Source organism: Carassius carassius, chromosome 12 (assembly GCF_963082965.1).
Source record: "Carassius carassius chromosome 12, fCarCar2.1, whole genome shotgun sequence".
Taxonomy (NCBI): Eukaryota; Metazoa; Chordata; class Actinopteri; order Cypriniformes; family Cyprinidae; genus Carassius; species Carassius carassius.
Genome location: NC_081766.1, coordinates 11,723,936 through 11,743,023, shown reverse-complemented (window position 1 = coordinate 11,743,023; position 19,088 = coordinate 11,723,936). Strand labels below are relative to the sequence as shown.

Sequence of the window (19,088 nt, the reverse complement as noted above, 5' to 3'; positions counted from 1 at the left end):
GCGCTAGTTTGGAAACACTCTGATAATCACTAAATGATGATGTGATTAATTAGTTCCTTTCCCTCCAACACACTAGGTGTTGAGTGCTTTTGTGGGACACAGAGGGGTGCCCACCGTCCATCCAGCCGTCCACATGAAAAACAAATGTGCTCCTCTTTAGATCTGATCGAGCCAGCCTGTTAAAACAGACTTTTTGATGATGCTGGCAGATGCTGGTACAGTATGTGAATGAATTATGTGATTGTATGTGTTAGTAGTGTATAAAAGCAGAATGGCAATGAATTTCAACATATATGCTCTATGCTCGACTTAATGTCAAACTCTTCACTAATAATAATAACAATAATAAAGAATTTAAAAACTAACATATGATTATTTGTTTCTCACCAAATATTTTGCATATGTATTTATAATATAAGGGCTGCACGATAAATCACATGCAATTATTTAGTGCACATCATCTCAGTAAAGCCAGTTCTGTAATCAGCTGTAAATCTCCATCACCTGCACGCTTTCACATGGAGCAGCATTTACTACACAGGGCCGTTGTTCACTGACAAGCTGTGCAAAACCACAATCATATTTTGCGCCGCTTGTCAGTGAGCAACGGCTCTGTGTATTAAATTAAACCACTTGGAGAATGGAGGGATGGATTATTATCATATTATTATAACTTTATGTTGGTGGGTTTCCTCCTATCACCTGCTTTCTTCAGATCCTTCCACAACATTTCCTATTGGATTAAGGTCCCATCTTTGACTCGGCCATCTTAAAACATTTACTTTGTTCTTCTTTCTCCATGCTTTGGTAGAACGACTTGTTGCATTTCGTAGTTTCTCTTGAGATTCAGTTTTTGGACAGATGTTCTGACATTTTCCTTTGTAAATTGCTGGTCTAATTCAGAATTCATTGTTTCATCAATGATGGCAATCCGCCCTGGGCCATATAGAGCAGAACGGGCCCAAACCATGATACTACTACCACCACCGTGTTTCACAGATAGGATAAGGTTCTTATGCTGGAATGCAATGTTTTTACTTTCTCCAAACATAATGCTTATCATTTAAATCAAAATGTTCTATTTTGGTCTCATCTGTCCACAAAACGTTTTTTTTCTGACACCCCTCTGGCTTGTTCACATGATCTTTGGCAAACTGTAGGCGGGCAGAAATGTTATTTTTGGAGAGCTGTGGTTTTCTCCTTGCAACTCTGCCATGCACACCTTGGTTGTTTAGTGTTTTCCTGAAGATGGACTCATGAACATTAACATTAGCCAATGTGAGAAAGGCTTTTTCTTGCTTAGAAGTTACCCTGGGGACTTTTGCATCCTCGCAGACTATTACACGTCTTATTTTTGGAGTGATTTTTGTTCTCTCATTTTGGTGGATTTTCATCTCATTTGTTTGATTGGGTTCTCTTTGTTAACTTTTTGGAATTGTTAGAAAATGTGATGATCTTTTGGGTTATATTTATGCAGAAATATAGAAAACTCTAAGTGGTCCACAAACTTTCAAGCAAAGAAAACAGAAACCCACAGACACGTTACAAACCTGACTGCTGAGAGCATGTTTAAGTTGAGAGGTCATCCACTGAAGGTAGAGTTTTCCATTTCTTACTGATGCATTCCATCTCTCTTTGATAGCCTGCTCACAATCTCCCCAAAAGCTGTTCTGTCTCCTATCATGTTCTGGCTGTTAAGCACTTCTGAGTTCCTAGTCAGTACTTGGCAAAGGTCTCCTGAGTTCAAACTCTGAATGAGTGGTCCAGATGCACAGCAGGGAGGAAACACCACTGTTCTATTTTTTTTTTTTTTTTTTTTCCTCCCAGCATCAAAAGGTGGTTTTTAAGGACTGTATCCATCTCTGTGACTATCTGCTATATTAGGACAGTCTAGACCAACAGGAATACTTGGCCATGCTAATGTAGCGAACTAGACTGTCAGGCTGACCACTGGCATACTGCATAAGAAGAAAAATATTCTATTTGCAGAAACCTCATTAGGAAGGCAATACTAATTTGCTGAGAAAAAAATTGTTAACTTTGTAATTTGTTTATTGTAGTGTTACTAGGACAATTAATTGTTGCAGTAGTTGTGGCTGTCTGAAAACTGGTTTCAATTTTTTATTTTTTTAAGCATAATAAATTGTAATTACACTGATTTGTTGATTGCTGTAACAGTCAGCATGCAGTGCAAAATTGTTTAGAATAATGGAAATCTGTTGTTTTACTATCATCGTGAAAAGAACACTTGACAATAACAAATTCTAACGATGGACATTTTAAAGTATGTCATTAAATCCGATTCCATGTGGTTTTTTGCATGGGTTTATGTGGTAAGAAACAAAGCACTTGCCAGTCTTCCACACTGGCACAATCCAGCCCAGTTAATGTTGAATTCTTCTCTCTCTCTCTCTCTCTCTCTCTCTCTGTCTCTCTCTCTCTGTCTCTCTCTCTCTCTCTCTCTCTCTGTCTCTCTCTCTGTCTCTCTCTCTGTCTCTCTCTCTCTCTCTCTGTCTCTCTCTCTCTCTCTCTCTCTCTCTCTCTCTGTGTGTGGGTGGGTAAGTGTGTGAGTGAATGTGTGTGTTTTTCTATCCCGCTGGGGACTCAAACTAGAATGAGTAGAATACACTGACTCACGGGGACTCATGCCACCGTGGGGACCCAAACTGAGGTCCCCATGAGGAAACAAGCTTAGAAATTATACAGAATTAGTTTTTTTTAAGAATTTAAAAATGCTGAAAGTTTTCTGTGTGGGGTAGATTTATGTGTACGGTTAGGGTAGGGCAATAGAATATATGGTTTATACAGTATAAAAGCTATTATGCCTATGGAGAGTCCCCACAAGGATTAAGCCCGACATGAGTGTGTGCGTGCGTGTGTGATCTCATAAGTCTTTCTGTGTTATATAAATTCAACAATATGTCTGTGGTTTCATGTTAGAACAATATTACAGCTGTTTTTATCTGAAACAATGACATTTTGGGGGGATTTACCTTTTATTACATTAATTTATATATATATATATATATATATATGCGCCAGCAGTCCTCGATTCCTCATGCCCCCTTGCTCTGCACATGTTGTATGTTTCTCAGACATCTCAGACATTTGTTCTATTTGAACATACGTGCCTTGTGAAGTGGACATCATTGGTTATTCCACCATGATTCCAGTTCGAAGTGAACGCATATGTTCCATTCAAAGTACATTGAAGTGTGCGAGATGTAAATTTAAATTGTTTTTATTTACAGAGGTATATGATGTCACACTTGATGTCCATGTGTGAAGACGTTTTGCAGTGCAAATCTATGAATGAATGTTCCGAAGTGAGGTAAACTTCAACAGATTTCCCCTGCTCAGGGAGTAGGGATCAGTGAACACTGTTTAGGGACCATGTCAATGGGAACACAGTTCATGCACGGAGCTTACTTCCAATGAGCTGATTATCTGAATCAGGTGTGTTAACAAAGAGGGACATGCAAAATATGCAGAGCTGGGGGGCGCGAGGACTTGAATTGAGAACCGCTGATATACACATATGCCAATTGTTCTGTCTCCTTTGTTCTATCCCTCTTTTCTGGCTCTTTTGCAATTTTTAGATTTGCATAGCATATCCGACAGTCTGAAAGGGATTTGTTTCTATATGACAAAATCACATAGGCAATTCTCTTAAGCTTCGGAAAGCTGTGGGACTAGATCCCCATTTGGAAATGAGATTAAAAGGCTCAGTAGTTCAGGGCTTTTTCAGTTTATCTTGAATTTGAAACCTTCATGACTTCTCTGGCAACATTAACTGTTTCACCATGTCCTCTGTGCTACAAAGTGCTTTTCAATCAAGGATGCTTTGAGCTCAGATAGAAGACTGCAATAATATTGAACTAGGAATTGCATTATTCACTGCGAGATGGATGCAAGGGCATTCCAGAACAAATGTGTTTTTTTTTTTTTTTTTTTGTGCTTTGGACAAGCTATGTTCAAGCCATTTTCATGTACGTTTTCCTTGGAAACTCATTCTCTTCAATTCTGAGCAGTGCATTTTAAATAATTATAATAAATAGTCCATTTCCTCACACTAATGCTTTGACTCATCCATTATTTTTAAACCTATGGTCACAAAGAAAAAATTGGAACAGAAGGCCAAATCAATTACTGTTAATATGTATTTGACCTCAGTTGGCACTGAGGCATTTCACATTTTAGCCCACAAAAAGACTGCAGAAAAAAAAACCTATTTAGAAATGTGCAAACAATCTTCTGTCAAGATTTGTGGCATTGCTTTGTTTTTGTTTGCTTTAGTTTACTGTTTTCCCTAGAAGCAAAAATTAAATATAAATAAATAAATAAATAAATAAATAAATAAATAAATAAATAAATATAAATAAATACATACACACACACACACACACACACACACACACACACACACACACACACATATATATATATATATATATATATATATATATATATATATATATATATATATATATATATATATATATATTAATGTAAAAACTACTCAATAATTATTCATTTTTATTTTAAAAAAAAGTGTGCGTAGTGCACCTTTAATGGTCTATCATAATCCCAAATGAGGATGGTAAATGATGTGAAAAATTAGCTTTCTGTTTAACAACCCTCCCCTTTCCTCTATATGTTCTCTGTTCAGCTGATCAAACTGGGGCTTTGTGATTTAAGGAATCTGCCACAGATGAGTTAAGAGACTCTCTGCCCTGCGCTCTCTACATTTCTGGTAATAAATCAGGTGTCTTGTCAGCTGTAGCTAACTGACATAATCAATACAGATGCATCCAGGGACAAGATGTGCTACTAAGATGCATTACCAGCATCTGGGCTTTGATCCCTAATACGAATGAGGTCAAGTGAAAAGTTGGCGGTCAGAAAATGTGTGTTTTACACCCAACCTGCCACCGAAGAAAGATAGGGGGGAAAAAGTCTTTAGTTTCATTTTGTTAAGGAGCTATACAATTTTACTCTCCCTCAATGCATTTTATTATAAAAGTTAAAAATAAAATTATTAAATCAACTGCCACTGTGATTGAAAATTATGCCGTTTCAACCTATCATTCTAATGATTTTGAGAACGACACATTGTACAGAAGCTTGTTCTTTTATAGAAGTTTCACTCTAACCAAAAAACTGGAGAAATTAAATTGTTTTTCTTTCCCATTATAAAACATGGCTTCCTAGGAAGCAGTTCTTTTGCAGGAAAATCATTCTCAACTGTTGCAGGCTATTTCATGTAAGCATCTTGATTCCACTGTAGGTTATCTGCCACAAGAAACATGATATAAAGCTTATAACTTAAGTTGGGAAGGCACATTTTATCCCATTTTCCAGGAATGTAAAAATCAACCTGTCAAATCCCCCTTGAAGCCAATAACTGACAGAAAACATTGTGTAAACTTGGCATCACTAGCTTGGGGAAAAGACAGAGAAAAACAACCATGAAGTTGGGAAGGTAGAGTGACTTCAGTGTTAGGCAATGTTATTTTTAAAATGAACATGTTACACACACACACAACAACAACAACAACAACAACAACAATAATAATAATAATAACGTTCACTCAGAAATTGCTAGTAAATTCTACAAATGATTACAAAGAAATGGCAAGTAACACAAATACTGAAATAGTACTTTCTTGTAAAAAAAAAAAAAAAATATTAGTATTAATTAAATTGCAATTATCTTTGTTTGTTACACAATAATACTACTAGAAAAAGCAAGATTTCAAGTCTTAAACACAATTTAACATGGAAATCCAAATACAATTGTACAACACATGGCGACTCAGAAGCAGCTTATTTATTATTGCTTATGGCTGTGATCCAGTCATGTATGCTGAAATTGCCATATACCAAAGATAAAGGGATATTATGAAAGATCAGAGAATGCGTAAAAGTAATTTCTAATTATTAAAAATGTTTTCCTCAGTGTCCTCCTGGTTTGAGCCCAATGAAGGATGGCACCGGTTGCTATGACCACCACATTGGCATTGACTGTTCTGATGGCTTTAATGGGGGCTGTGAACAGCTTTGCCTTCAGCAGCTGGCACCTCTGGAGGAGGACCCTACTCTCTACAACATCCTGATGTTCTGCGGGTGAGATTATAAACTTTATATACACATAAAGACTGTATGATAAATAGATATTTGTTAAGCCCTTTAAGGCTTTAGGCTTTTTTCATGAACACAGTCATGCTTAAAAAAACAAAACAAACAAATAAAAAAAGTCTTTGCTACCTGCTATTTTCTTTTGAATAATATCCTGCACAGTATGTGCATTATGGTTAGTTCAACTGATTATTCATGCAGTTCACAGCACCTTACAGTAACTTTTTTTTCTTTCTACATTCTTTTTTTAGTCTGTGGTGGAAGTTTGTGTCTGTGTGTGAATCGCCAAACTTTTTATCTGTTCCCACATTTCTTTGTTACGTCATGTTTCTTTAAATTGAGTGTTAACTTGGCTTCAAATTACAAACTGGCAAATCTGAACTTGTTGAAACATGCTAATATTATCAACACATTCAGCTGCAAAAAAAAAGAAGAAATAATAATAATAATAATAAAATAAAAATAAAATAAAGTTTGTAACAGTTTTTTTTAAAGTTTGGGGTCAGATAATTATTATTATAATTTTTTTTTCAAAGGTCTCTTTTACTGACCAAGGTAATAAAGTTTGCTGTGCACAATTTTAGTCTTGGGTGCGTAGATCAATCAGCACATCATATTCTAGTGAGGGATCCGCACTCGCCTAAACTTCTCAATCACTTTCAATTTATTTTAATTTTGCAACCGAGCATACAACAGATGTTTCGGCAGCAAGCCTTCTTCAGTGAATCATGATCAGCTTGCTGCCTGTTGCTGTCTGTTGTTTGCCCTGTTGCAAAGTTAAAGTAAATACCGTAAATAATAAATAAAATAAATACAGTAAAATCAGTTGTATTGTAAAATATTATGGTTTCAAACAACTTCTCTCTATTTTTTGATATTTTAAAACTTTATTTATTCTTGAGATGGTAAAGATGAATTTTCAGCTGCCATTACTGTAGTCTTCAGTGTCACATTATTCTTCGTAAATAATTATTAATATCCAGATTTGCTTCTCCAGAAACATTTCCTGTTATTATCAGTGTTTAAAACCGTTGTTCTGCTTAAAAGTTTTATAGAATAGTGATACTTTTTTTCAGGATTCTTTAATGAATAGACAGATCAAAAGAACTGCATTTATTTGAAATTAAATATAAATATATATATATATATATATATATATATATATATATATATATATATATATATATATATATATATATATATATATATATATATATATATCGCTTTTAATCCATTCTATGTATCCTTGCTGAATAAAAGGTTTACTTTTTTCAATTTTTTTTTTTTTTTTTTTTTTTTTTTTGAGAACTCAACTCAAATGCCATTTCTCTGTCCTATCATGTCTTGGTGGAATTGCTGTTACTCTGACATGACATCACATGCATCACAAAAAATTAACCATTCCTTCAACTTCCAGACTTTTATGTGCCAGCTGTATAGAATATGACCCATGCAGAATAAATAGCCATCTTCTTTTCTGTTAACACAATCTTTTTCCTGACCTATGCAGAGTCTCTGAGATCATTCAATGTTATAGGCATGTCGCTTCGACTAAAGTTGGCAAATGTGCATAATTGTGACAGGCGATCTGAAGCCACTTAAATAGTGTTATGGATGTGCAAGCGAGAGGATGTGTCTCACCTACGCTGATGACAGTTTCCTGTAAAACAGTAGAGAGTTACCAAGAGAAGTGAGACAGAGCTTTTATGCCCTGACACCTCTTTCTCTCTGTTGCTCACATAGTACAGAGCATACATGACAGACAGTTTTTAAAGTCCCAGAAATATAAACAACTCCTGTGACCTGTCACACTATTAGAATGAAACTGTTTAGCAGTAAATAAAAATTGCCAATCTTAAATTCATGACAGATGCTTTGCTGTGAGATAATTTCCTGTGACACTGGGTAGTTTTGAATGGCGAACTAATACTTTACATTTCTCTGTTTCATTAAGCAATATATATATATATATATATATATATATATATATATTTATTATTATTATTATTATTATTTTTTTTTTTTTTTTTTTTTTTTTAAATAGACCTACTGTATGGGACAAATAACACACTAGGAATTCATAATGCTATAAGTGATAATGCATTCATAATGTACACATTGATGCCTTACATAATATTTGGTGTAATGTGATAAACAAAGTCTTTTCATTGAATTGCAATTGCAATACATTAACAACAATAAATAACTCAATAAATTGGCGGTGAAACTATTATTACTCGGAAATTACTAGTAAATTTCAAAAGTAATTACAAGTAAATGGCAAGTAATACATTGAATAAAATGTGAAATTCTAATGTAGTAATACTTTAGTTAGGAAAACATTCTATTGATTTTACATTTTATTTACTTCTTTATGTTTATTTAAGTTGTATAACTTCATGATCAAAATCATGTTAGATTCACATTACAGTGTGCATTTTAACGGTTCCCTATTCATGGTAACATGTTTAAAGATATATTTGCTCATTTAAAAGTATTTTTGTTCCATTTTTATGTTATGATTTCAGTTGAGAACTGATTACAAGAATTCTTTAAATGTAGTGTCCAATATAGTACATATAAACGGCATAAATAAACATGATCTCATTTTTATTTCTTCTTTTATTTTTTTTCTACTTTTAAACAATACAATGGTAAACCATTCATCACTGATACTTTGCATTGTCAAGTCAATGAATGTAACTTTACGTTCTACTAGTGTACTGTATAATGGATGTTAGAAGCTAAAATCAAAAATAAATTTAATTTGGTCATTGAACAATTCCCACATTATCATTTGAATGATTTAATCGTTTTTAAAGACTTTACTATTATTCTAAAATGATAAATAAATAAACGTATCATAAGGAATCATTTGTTGTATCTGAACATTTGACTGATAGCGGAAGCATTATCTTACTTTAGCGGACATCTGCTCTTCTTTCTTCTCTTCCTTTAGCTCATATCTTTTCCTCGTTGCATTGTTTGTAGATGTATTGAAGATTATAAGAGAGGAGCAGACGGTCGCTCATGTCAGCCGCTGTCAGAAGTCTGCACCGAGGGAGTGGACTGCGGGGACACAGTTGACATCCCGGCCAACCAGACTGTGTTCGGGGACCTCTTCTATGGCTACAATAACCACACCAAAGAGATTACATCAGGACAGATCCTTAAGGCTTCCTTCAGGTGAACATGTACTATCTGCTTAATTTTACCAGTGCTAAGGGTCAAAGATGACTTCTTTTCATCCATTTTTAATAGCAATATTGTTCTGATAATGTGAAATGTGGTAAAATCAGAAGTTCCTTTGTCCAATTTAATAAAAGCGCAATTCATGTACAGCAGAATTTATATCTAGTTACACAAAGACACTTTGAAGATTCCCATAATTAGAAGAGCACTTTGTTGTGCACTATGGTCAGCTCAACCTAAAGGTCACCATGCAAAGTCATTGACTGCCCTGAAAACATGGACACTTACAGATGCAGTATCCTGCAGCAGTTCTATTTGCTCCACATGATTTGATTGGTGCGGTATGGGAGGTGGGAGGCCTGACTGATGGAGAAATAGTGGGAGGAGAGTTAATATTATCAAGAAGCCAAATCTCAAATGCTCTGATCTCATCTGTAGGCACCCGGAGAGACGTTGGGTTTAGACAGCCTTTGAAAAGCACAACTGGCCATGCTTCAGGATTTACTCTCTGTGCAGTTCTCTCCAGCTTTTGAGAGACCCTAATGTGAGCTCTAATTATGTGGAATGGCGAGGAGCAAATTAAAGATGACCATAAGCAAGTTTGGTTTAATAGGGCTTAATTTGGCTAGCTAAAGCTACTAGATCTTAAGTTGAACAAAAAAAGGACACGGCAAGTTCATTAATCATTTGTAAAATATTGCAGGGTTACGACAATAAATTTCAGACCTGAGGAAATAGTTGAACTTGTGGTGCTCGGGAGGAGCAGCGGCTAGAAATGAAATTTTGTTTGAGGAATTAACTGTTGTTTGGATAATTCAATACGAATAAATAGTATTCAATAATATTGCCATTTATTTGTATGCAGTGTTTCTGTTGTTTTAGGTCCTGATTTACTAAAGAAAATATCTAATCTGTTAAAGTTGCACAATACACACATAATATATGCTGAACACCTCAACACAATTTGCACACAAGTTGGTTGTGAATTTTTCCGATATGGAGAATTAAGCAGACTTCTACCATCTGGTGTGATTTCCTGATTATGATTTAAGTTTGAGTTCAGTACGTTATTATTATTTATTTATTCAGTTATTTTAAGTGATTAATACATTTATTCAGCTAGGAAACATTCAGTTGGTCAAAAGTGACAGTAAAGGCATTTATAATTTTACGAAAGACTTTCATTTCAAATAAACACTCATCAATGAAACTGAAATGTATCAGTTTCCACAAAAAAAATATTAAGCTGTACAACTGTTTTAGACTGTGATTATAAAAAGAAATGTTTCTTGAGGTATCTGAAAGATCTTTGTGACACTGAAGACCAGAAATTCAGCATTAACTTTGCAGGAATAAATTACATTTCAAAATACATAAAAAAACAGAAAACAGTTTTTTACATTGTAATAATATTTCACATTATATCTGCTGTTGCTGCTTTTTTGATCAAATAAATGCAACCTTGGTAAACACAAGAGGCTTCTTTCAAAAACATTAGAAAAAATATTTCCGATCCTTAAGTTTGAATAGTAGTGTATGCGTGTGTGTGTGTGTGTGTGTGTGTGTGTGTGTGTATATATATATGTATATATGTATATGTATATGCCAAGTTATAATGCTCTTTTCTTCTTTCGATTGTCTTATTTCAAATGAAGTTCTGTTAACACTTGCTTTGCCGCTTTTAAGTAGTAGCACAAATAGGATTTTCTGCATATTGTAGAGTATATACTAAGAAGGTTATTTGCAATGAAAAGAAAGACAGTGACTTTAAATATTAATTAAATTTGAACATATTTAGTGCCATGTTTAATAGATTTTGAGTGCCAAAACAATTTTTTTTTTTTTGCACAAAAATACTACATGAAAAATCTTTAATTCACCCAGAGTCTTCTGTCAAAGAGAATGTGAGATTTAACAATGCAAATAATATATATATATATATATTATATAATCGTATTACATCAACTGCATGCAGTGTACACTCACTAAATTCAGGAGGAATTTAAAAAACATATACTTTGCCAGATAAAAAAAAGCAACAAGTGTCAGATAAAACCCATCCAGAGGATTTGAAGTTGTTCATTATTCTGTTTTAAACTTATACAAGGCCGTGTGTTTCCTTTGGCGTTTCACCAAAAATTACTACCCAAAATTCTGGGTTGTCACACAGCAGCTGCTTTTACAATCTGACTCGTATCTGAAAGGCATGGTTACATTTTCATGCTGTTTAATCCTGAATGTGAGGTGCAACATTTCCTGTGACAACCTGCCCAAAAGACAATGCATGTATTAGCTCCTGTTTGATTTTTTTTTTTTTTTAAGGTTTATGGTGTTCTCCGATAGATGAGCATGCCATTTTGAAAGCCCTGCATTGCAGCGATGGTGTGCAGCTGGATGTTTCCTTTCTCTGTAAAGTAACTTGAATGTAAAGTAATTGTAAAGTAAAAAAATTGAGGACAGTCATGAAACCGGGAACATAGATGACAGATTTATTGAGCTTGCTTTTCAAAGCCCAGCTTATCTAAACTTCGAAGTGTTTGAAGTAAATAGTTTGAGATCATATTGAAAATTCTGATTATCAATTCAGTTATATTTAGTATTTTGGCAAAAGTCTCAGTTTGGTGTCTATATAAAGCACACTTAATGCAATCAAAAATATTATATTATTATTTACTCATATTTCAGTGTTTTTTTGAAACTATGAAAGTCAGTCAGTATTGTTTGGAGCACAGACATAGACAATATTAACACCTTCTCAAAAATAAAACCTCTTTTTTTTTTTTTTTTTTTTTTTTTACCCTCAGCAGTCTTCTAGCTTGTATTTGAATCTTTTTCTCCCCCATGTTTCCTTATTTAATGCTAACGCATACCTCTATATCTGTTAAAAACACAGATATTATGCCAGTGAAAGAATTTGTCAATTTCAGTCAGTTAAATCTCAAAATACCAGTATGTTGTGCTTGTCAGTTGTCAGCATAATTTAGCTTTTAGTTCATCCTAGTTTGGTACTGCGTATCTGGAAGCCAATTGCATGTCCATGCTCATCATTTTAATTATACGTAGTCTTTTGAAATGTAGCATCTGGCATGTTGCAAGCCAAATCGGCACCTCCCCAAGCAGTAATTGACATGTTACAGTGCCATTTACAAAAATACATTAGTGTTATTTTTGTGCCAATTTTATGATTGCCACACAAATGTATCTGTATATTCTCTCTTTCTGTCTGTCTAATAATAAGAGAAACTTGCTACATGTGTGAACATTCTTGTAGCATTCTGAGCTTTACATTTAAGCACCTCCATTCAGTGTTATTGGAAAAGTACAAATTAAGATGACAGGTAAAGTTTGTCAAGACAAACCTGGATTTTAGCTTGCTGTTTAAGTTTAAAAAAATTCTAAAAGCTTACTGTTTGTAAAAGTATTTACTGTTCGTAGGTGGGTGGATGGATTGTTTTGGATACTTGCTGTGACATTTCTAGGGTGTTTGTTATTTCATATCTGTCCTCTATGTTCCCGGTTTCATGACTGTCCTCTACATTTCTTCATAAAAGTTACTTTACAGAGAAAGGAAACATCCAGCTGCACAACCTCGCTGCAATACAGGGCTTTCAAAATGGCATGCTCATCTATCTGAGAACACCATTAACTTCCTATGGCATTGCTGCCAAACTCTCTAGCTTGTTGAGCAGCAGCCCGTATCTGTGTACCATAGTGTTTGTAGATCAGAGTGCAAAGAAATTTTAAAAAATTAAGTAAATTATGCAAACATTTTGTTGACACCTTAATTAAATATACAGTACTGTATACAGGCTTTTAGAGATCATTCAAAATACCCATGCTTCCTCCTCCATATCTTGTGTGCATTGCCAGGCAGGGTTTTATTTAGATTTCTGTCTTAACATCATGAGACTTTCCACTTAAAAACATGTGCCTTTTCCTAATTGCTTTCCCTCTCCTCTGGGTTCCAGCCTTAACCAGTTTTACTTCCATTCCTTCCCAGTGTGTTTTGAGCTGGGTTTAATGAAATTTTCAGTGCCCTTTGTTCTCATTAAGACTTTGCAGAATCACGATTAGGACTACCTCTCTTAATCTCCCAGTTGGGTGTTTCTATCCACAGCAAGAAACTCAAAGTACTACCTTTCTTCCAGCACTAAATTAAAACATCACACACTGTCCGATTAATTTTAAAAGCCTGAAGTCTGGGCTATTTTCAAATGTATCTCTTTTTTTTTACGTTCTTCTTGCTTTCAATTAGAATTAGAATTTTCTCTTATAAATGGAATGTTGATTTCAGGTTTTCAGTATGCTGTGATATTAGCACAACTTTAATGTAAAACAAAATAATTTCTATACGTAGAACTTTTTTTTAATTTATTTATTATATTGTAATAACTTTCTTTTTTCTTTTCTGTTTAAGCATCTTCACAATCTGTTTGACGGACCAGCAGCAGGTTGGGGGAGTGTTTGGACAGACTTCTTTGGCCTCAGTTCTGTTTAGTGGCACATAAATGGCACACTTCTGCCTTAAACCAAAAATACTTGCTCAAATTTCAGCCATTCTAGATTAATTCCTTCAGCCCCACATATTATGATTAATTATGTGTGAAATCATCTCTTAATTATATTAATTGATAACTGGATATCTCATTATCTTGCCTGAAATGGGATATTAACTTCACACAGTTTACTTATTTAAACCTTACTTAAATTTTACATTTCCCAGGTGGTTTTTAAATATGTCTTCTATCAGTATTATACTCTATTATTATAATATGTTGCTGGACAACAGCAGGTCACCTAGTTTTACATTTGGAAAAATTTTCTATTGTCCATTTTGAATTTTTTTTTTTTTCTCATTTGACAGATAATCCCACCTGTGATGCCTAGAGCATCTTATAAAACTTGCATGGTTTTTATAATTACCTTACTGCTAGATGTTATTGCTGAAATCTCCCTCTTGTACGTCCGTTCTTTGTCTGTGCACATGATTAATGAAGTTACGTCGCGACTGAGGTTTTTCTCAGGAGACTTTTCTGTATGCAGTCTATATTTTTAGATTTTAGATTATACAGGAAAAGTAACAAGCATTAAAAGCTTTAGAAAACATGCAAGTTTATCTGTTAAATAGTTTCTTTTTGTAATGCATTTAAATTTAATATTGCTTTATTGTTGTTATTATTACTATGCACCAAAATTCTATTTTAATTCACAGGGGTTATAAGCAGCAATTGTTGCCAAGTAAAAAAAAATAAAAAATCAGACATTTTTGAGCCATATGCATAATTTTTTATTAAAATTATTGGCCCCTTAATTTATTGCACATTTCTATTTAGCTGGACTGGCTCTGGGGAGAACTGAACCTTTTATCAGATGTGACTTTGACAAGCAATAATGCAGAGCTTTTAATATTTCAATATGCAAGTATCCATTGAAGCGTGAGCTTCAAGTTTGACAAGAGAAACAACTTTTTTACATTTCTATGATGTGAGGAGGAAATTCCCCTGGTGCTCAAAGAAAGTTCGCCAGAATGTGCTCCACTGAACCTTCCAGTACACTCGAAAGATCATATTTGGAAACAGTTTTTGAGGTTTAGTTTGCCCTGGAAAACCTACAATCTAATATACATCAGTAGAATCTGATTTGTAATGTTCTGGGTTACAAATAATAGGGGATATTACTATTTAGCCAAGTAAATGATTGTTTTCTTTATAATTAGCTCAACATTTTGAGTCATCCAGGAAGCGGGGGTATTTAGCACTGTAGACCTCCACGTATATAACTATATGTCGAACATAAATGACAGTCTGTTCCACTTCAGCCACTTTTCATTCTCATATTAAGTTGAAGCACATATTGCAAGCCTCTGGCTTTTTTTTCCTCCCCCGTTTAAGCCCAATTATTTATACAGTGCTCTGTTTATTCAGAGATAATATAATTCTTTCATCCAAGTCCATTTTATAAATTAGATATGACAGTAATGCTTGAAGAAAGATTTAGATTGTATAATGTTGCCTGTTACAATTTTCTGAATGCTCACTCATTTACTAGATGATCATTCTAGAATTTTGTTGCATTCTATGTATTTCCCTTGTGTGCTTTCTAGGTGCTTATTTTGCTTTGAAAAGGAAAGAGTTTATTCTATATTCTCCTATTCTCCTTTTATTCATACTTTTCTTTGACATACATTTTTATATCGCATTGTTCAGTTTCTATACATGTATACACTAGGTCCCAGAATACTTTAACCTTGATCTAACTTAAGATACATTGAGAGATATTGAGTCAGATCTTCTATGCAGAATGCAGAGTTTGTGCATATTTGCATTTTTCGCTGTTGTGTCTCCATTGGATACTTATTATTTGCTCACATCACTCTAAACAAGGGAAAAGGAAAGATAGGTTAAACTACATATAGTTTAGTTTTAAAGTCAAACTTTATTTTCTTACTCTTTCCTCAAGACTATAGTACTTCGTCAGATCTAATTTAGATATATAGTCATTCATTGTCATTGTGCACTGCTTTTTCAGTTTGCTTTTTCTTTTTCTCTTTGAGCTGCTCTACCTTATTTTAATGCTTCCCCATGATTTGTATGCCGCCATATGGAAAATAATCTCTTAATACCATTTTAAATGTATCCTATCCACTTACACTTTCACTCCTTGGTTTAAAATTATATTTTATCCAAATCAAATAGTAACAAATAAATAGATGTCTATTTTCACTCAGTGCAAATAGTGACTGGCACGAGTTCAAATCCACCTCAAGTTCCCAATTAGCCAGCATTAATTTATGATTTTAATAAATAGAATCATATACACTGAATGTGAGGCATAGTGTTATTCAATGTCCATTGATATGCTGAGGTTTAAACAATATTTGCCACTATTTGTAGTAAGTATAATTATATAAATTGAATCTAACAACATTTACACGTAGTGCAAAGAAAATACTATTTTCACTGTGTAAATAGCATATAAAGCTATTTGCAATTAGTGCACTTAACATGCAAACACTCTAATATTGCAACATATTTTGTACACCGTTTATATAAATTTTTATTTAAATGACTCACTAATTGCAAAAAGGTGGTGTTTCATGGCAATTTGATCAATAAAATGAAAACCATTTCAACAATAATGCTAAATTAAAGGAAGAATAAAAAAATGGATAATGTACAACTAAATAACCAGTAAACGTTGAGCTTTTAACGAACAATGAAGAAAGGCATGCTCATATGTTTTTTTTTTCTGTAGATTTTGTTACAATGATATGCCAGAAATGTAGGATTTGTGTGATCGACAGATGGGTGAACATGAGACTGTGCTTTAAGTAGATTGTCTCCTTTATCTTCTGCTTTCTAGGCAGAAGAACTTTGCCCGTGGCATCGAGCAGCAGCTCCCGGATGGCATGGTAGTTGCATCTGTGCCGAATGAAGCCCAGTGTCATGAGGAGCTGTCTGACCCAGTGCCTGATCCAGAGTACCTGACTGGTAAGAACTTATAAATTCCTGATCAATCACTGAGCGTGTCAGTGGCTAGATGTATGTGTGTGTGTGTGTGTGTGTGTGTGTGTGTGTGTGTGTGTGTGTGTATATATATATATATAGGTCTAGATTATATATACACACACACACACACACACACACACACACACACACTCACTCCCACTCCCTCAGATCTGATCAGATCAGATCACACAGATCTGTATTACAAGGTTTAAAAAACAGTTCAAATTGATGAATTGTGTAATCTGTTACCTTATTCATTTGAGGAGCAGTGCTGTTTGATGGTGTTAGCGCTAGCAGTGTTACATAAGCTGAGTGACAATATCTTATGATAAATATTATAACTGCTTCACTGAGGCCACCTCATGAAATAGCAGGCTAGAAGGCTTTATCTTGTCAGTTAATGACTCATGCATAGAAGAGCTTGGCGTTGTGTTCTGTTGGCTCAGAGTGCTGAGTCATACTGTGTATATTTCAATAGAAGACCAAAAAGAATAAAAACTTTGAGAAAACATTAACAAAAGTGATAGTGTGCACCTTTGAATGACACAAATATGAATATTTTTTTTACGTATGGACATTTATATATATATAAACAGTTCAGGTCCTGGCTTCAGTGCACAGCACATATAGTTGCACATCATAATACAGTACAGCCTCTAGTACTCTTTGACTTATTTAATTTTTTTCTAAGAAGGAAAAATTATTCAAAGCGAAATATTTCAGGTCATGTCGGTCCACATGCGTTTTCAGTGTTTGTGTTTGTTCTAATATGCTATAAATTTTCTTAAAACTCGCAATCACTCGACTGGTTCACATTATCTCCTGCCAGATCATGTGGATGATGAAGAGGCGGAAAACAGAGAGGGTATTCACTAAATAATTTTTCAGGAGCTTCTGGATGCTTCTGCCTCTGTCAGGATTTATTAGCTGACCAATCTGACTCCCCTCTGGAGTTTACCGTGGTAGAGGTATTCTGTGTGGCAGCCCCTTACCCTATATAAACTTTTATGCTCCTGTTAATGAGAAAGAAAAGGGGAGAGCATGGAAATCCTGTACCGTCAAATGAGGCTTCAGAATGCGGCGTCTTTCATCATTCTCTTCCCCTCTGGCTTCGGCCACCCATATCATACTGCCAAAGAATGAAGGATTATAGTCCTTAAGGTCTGATGTAAAATAAACAGCAGGAAAAGCCAAACTAAATCTAAATCTTCTGTGCTTGTTTGTTTTCTTGGTCCGGCAGCTATTGCCAGCTACAGCATGTTATGTAATTTGCATATCTTTGTGTTTCTTTATATATTGAATCTTTTCATGTGTATTTTGTCATAAGTCCTTGAACAGACTTTATGCATTGCTAAAAAATCTAGTCTGAATTTTTACTTAGGATGCATATAATCTGGAGTTGCTACCAGGGTGTCAATCAACTAACTCACTATATGTATGTGTGTGTGTGTGTGTGTATGTATATATATATATATATATATATATATATAATTATTATTATTATTATTATTATTATTATTAATTGTAGCAAACGAACACTTCACACAATTGCCAGCCCCAGTTGTTGAACAGCTAGTTTTGCCCAGTGCTAAATTTAGAGAAGGAAAAGTTGACATTTATCACATTTTACAGCAGTTTTATTATGGCTAACTTGATTCCCTAACCACCATTCAACTCCAATTTGTAATCCAGTCTAAAGGTCATAAGTGTATGAAATGGTCTGGTGTTGGTCTTTAATATTGCTTGAGCTTCTGGGGAGTGCAGGTGCATTCGCTCAATGAAACAATGGTTGACATTGCTGGTCTTCAGACATAATAGTCATGGCATCAGATGAGACTTATGAGAGGTCATATTGGATACTTGCGGAAAGATTAAAATGGGTAATCTTGAAGAGTCATCCTCTGTCAGTCATGCTTGAGGCCTTGGATGTGAAGACAGAGGTTATTTATCTATTGCAGTGTGATGTGCTGCAGGCCTGGGAGGAAGGCATATGAGGCAGGTGGTTCAGTGCGGAGCTCTCCCGCCCTTCGGACTTATCACTTCTGCACCTGATACTTTCCAAGTTCCTCTACTGCAGGAACTGCAAATTATGCATAATACATGACTCATTAGTCATATTAGACATATGTGCGATATTTAGACTTGTAATTGCATGCCTTGAAAGCTCTTTGGAGTGCACATCTTCTGTCCTTTCACCAGCAGAACACTTTGATTCAAGTCAAGGTATTTGTGTGTTATACAAGATTATTT

General features: G+C 34.5%; 1 protein-coding gene across 2 annotated transcripts in view; it reads left to right on the top strand.

Annotated features, from left to right (window-relative positions):
* The window catches only part of astn1 (astrotactin 1), a 233,134-nt gene that overhangs the window by 121,833 nt on the left and 92,213 nt on the right, over positions 1–19,088 (top strand). For both annotated transcript variants that reach the window (XM_059563470.1, XM_059563469.1), the window contains exons 12-14: positions 5,960–6,126; positions 9,130–9,324; positions 16,693–16,820. In XM_059563470.1, coding sequence (XP_059419453.1) covers positions 5,960–6,126; positions 9,130–9,324; positions 16,693–16,820 — 490 coding nt within the window. The remainder of the gene's footprint in view (positions 1–5,959; positions 6,127–9,129; positions 9,325–16,692; positions 16,821–19,088) is intronic.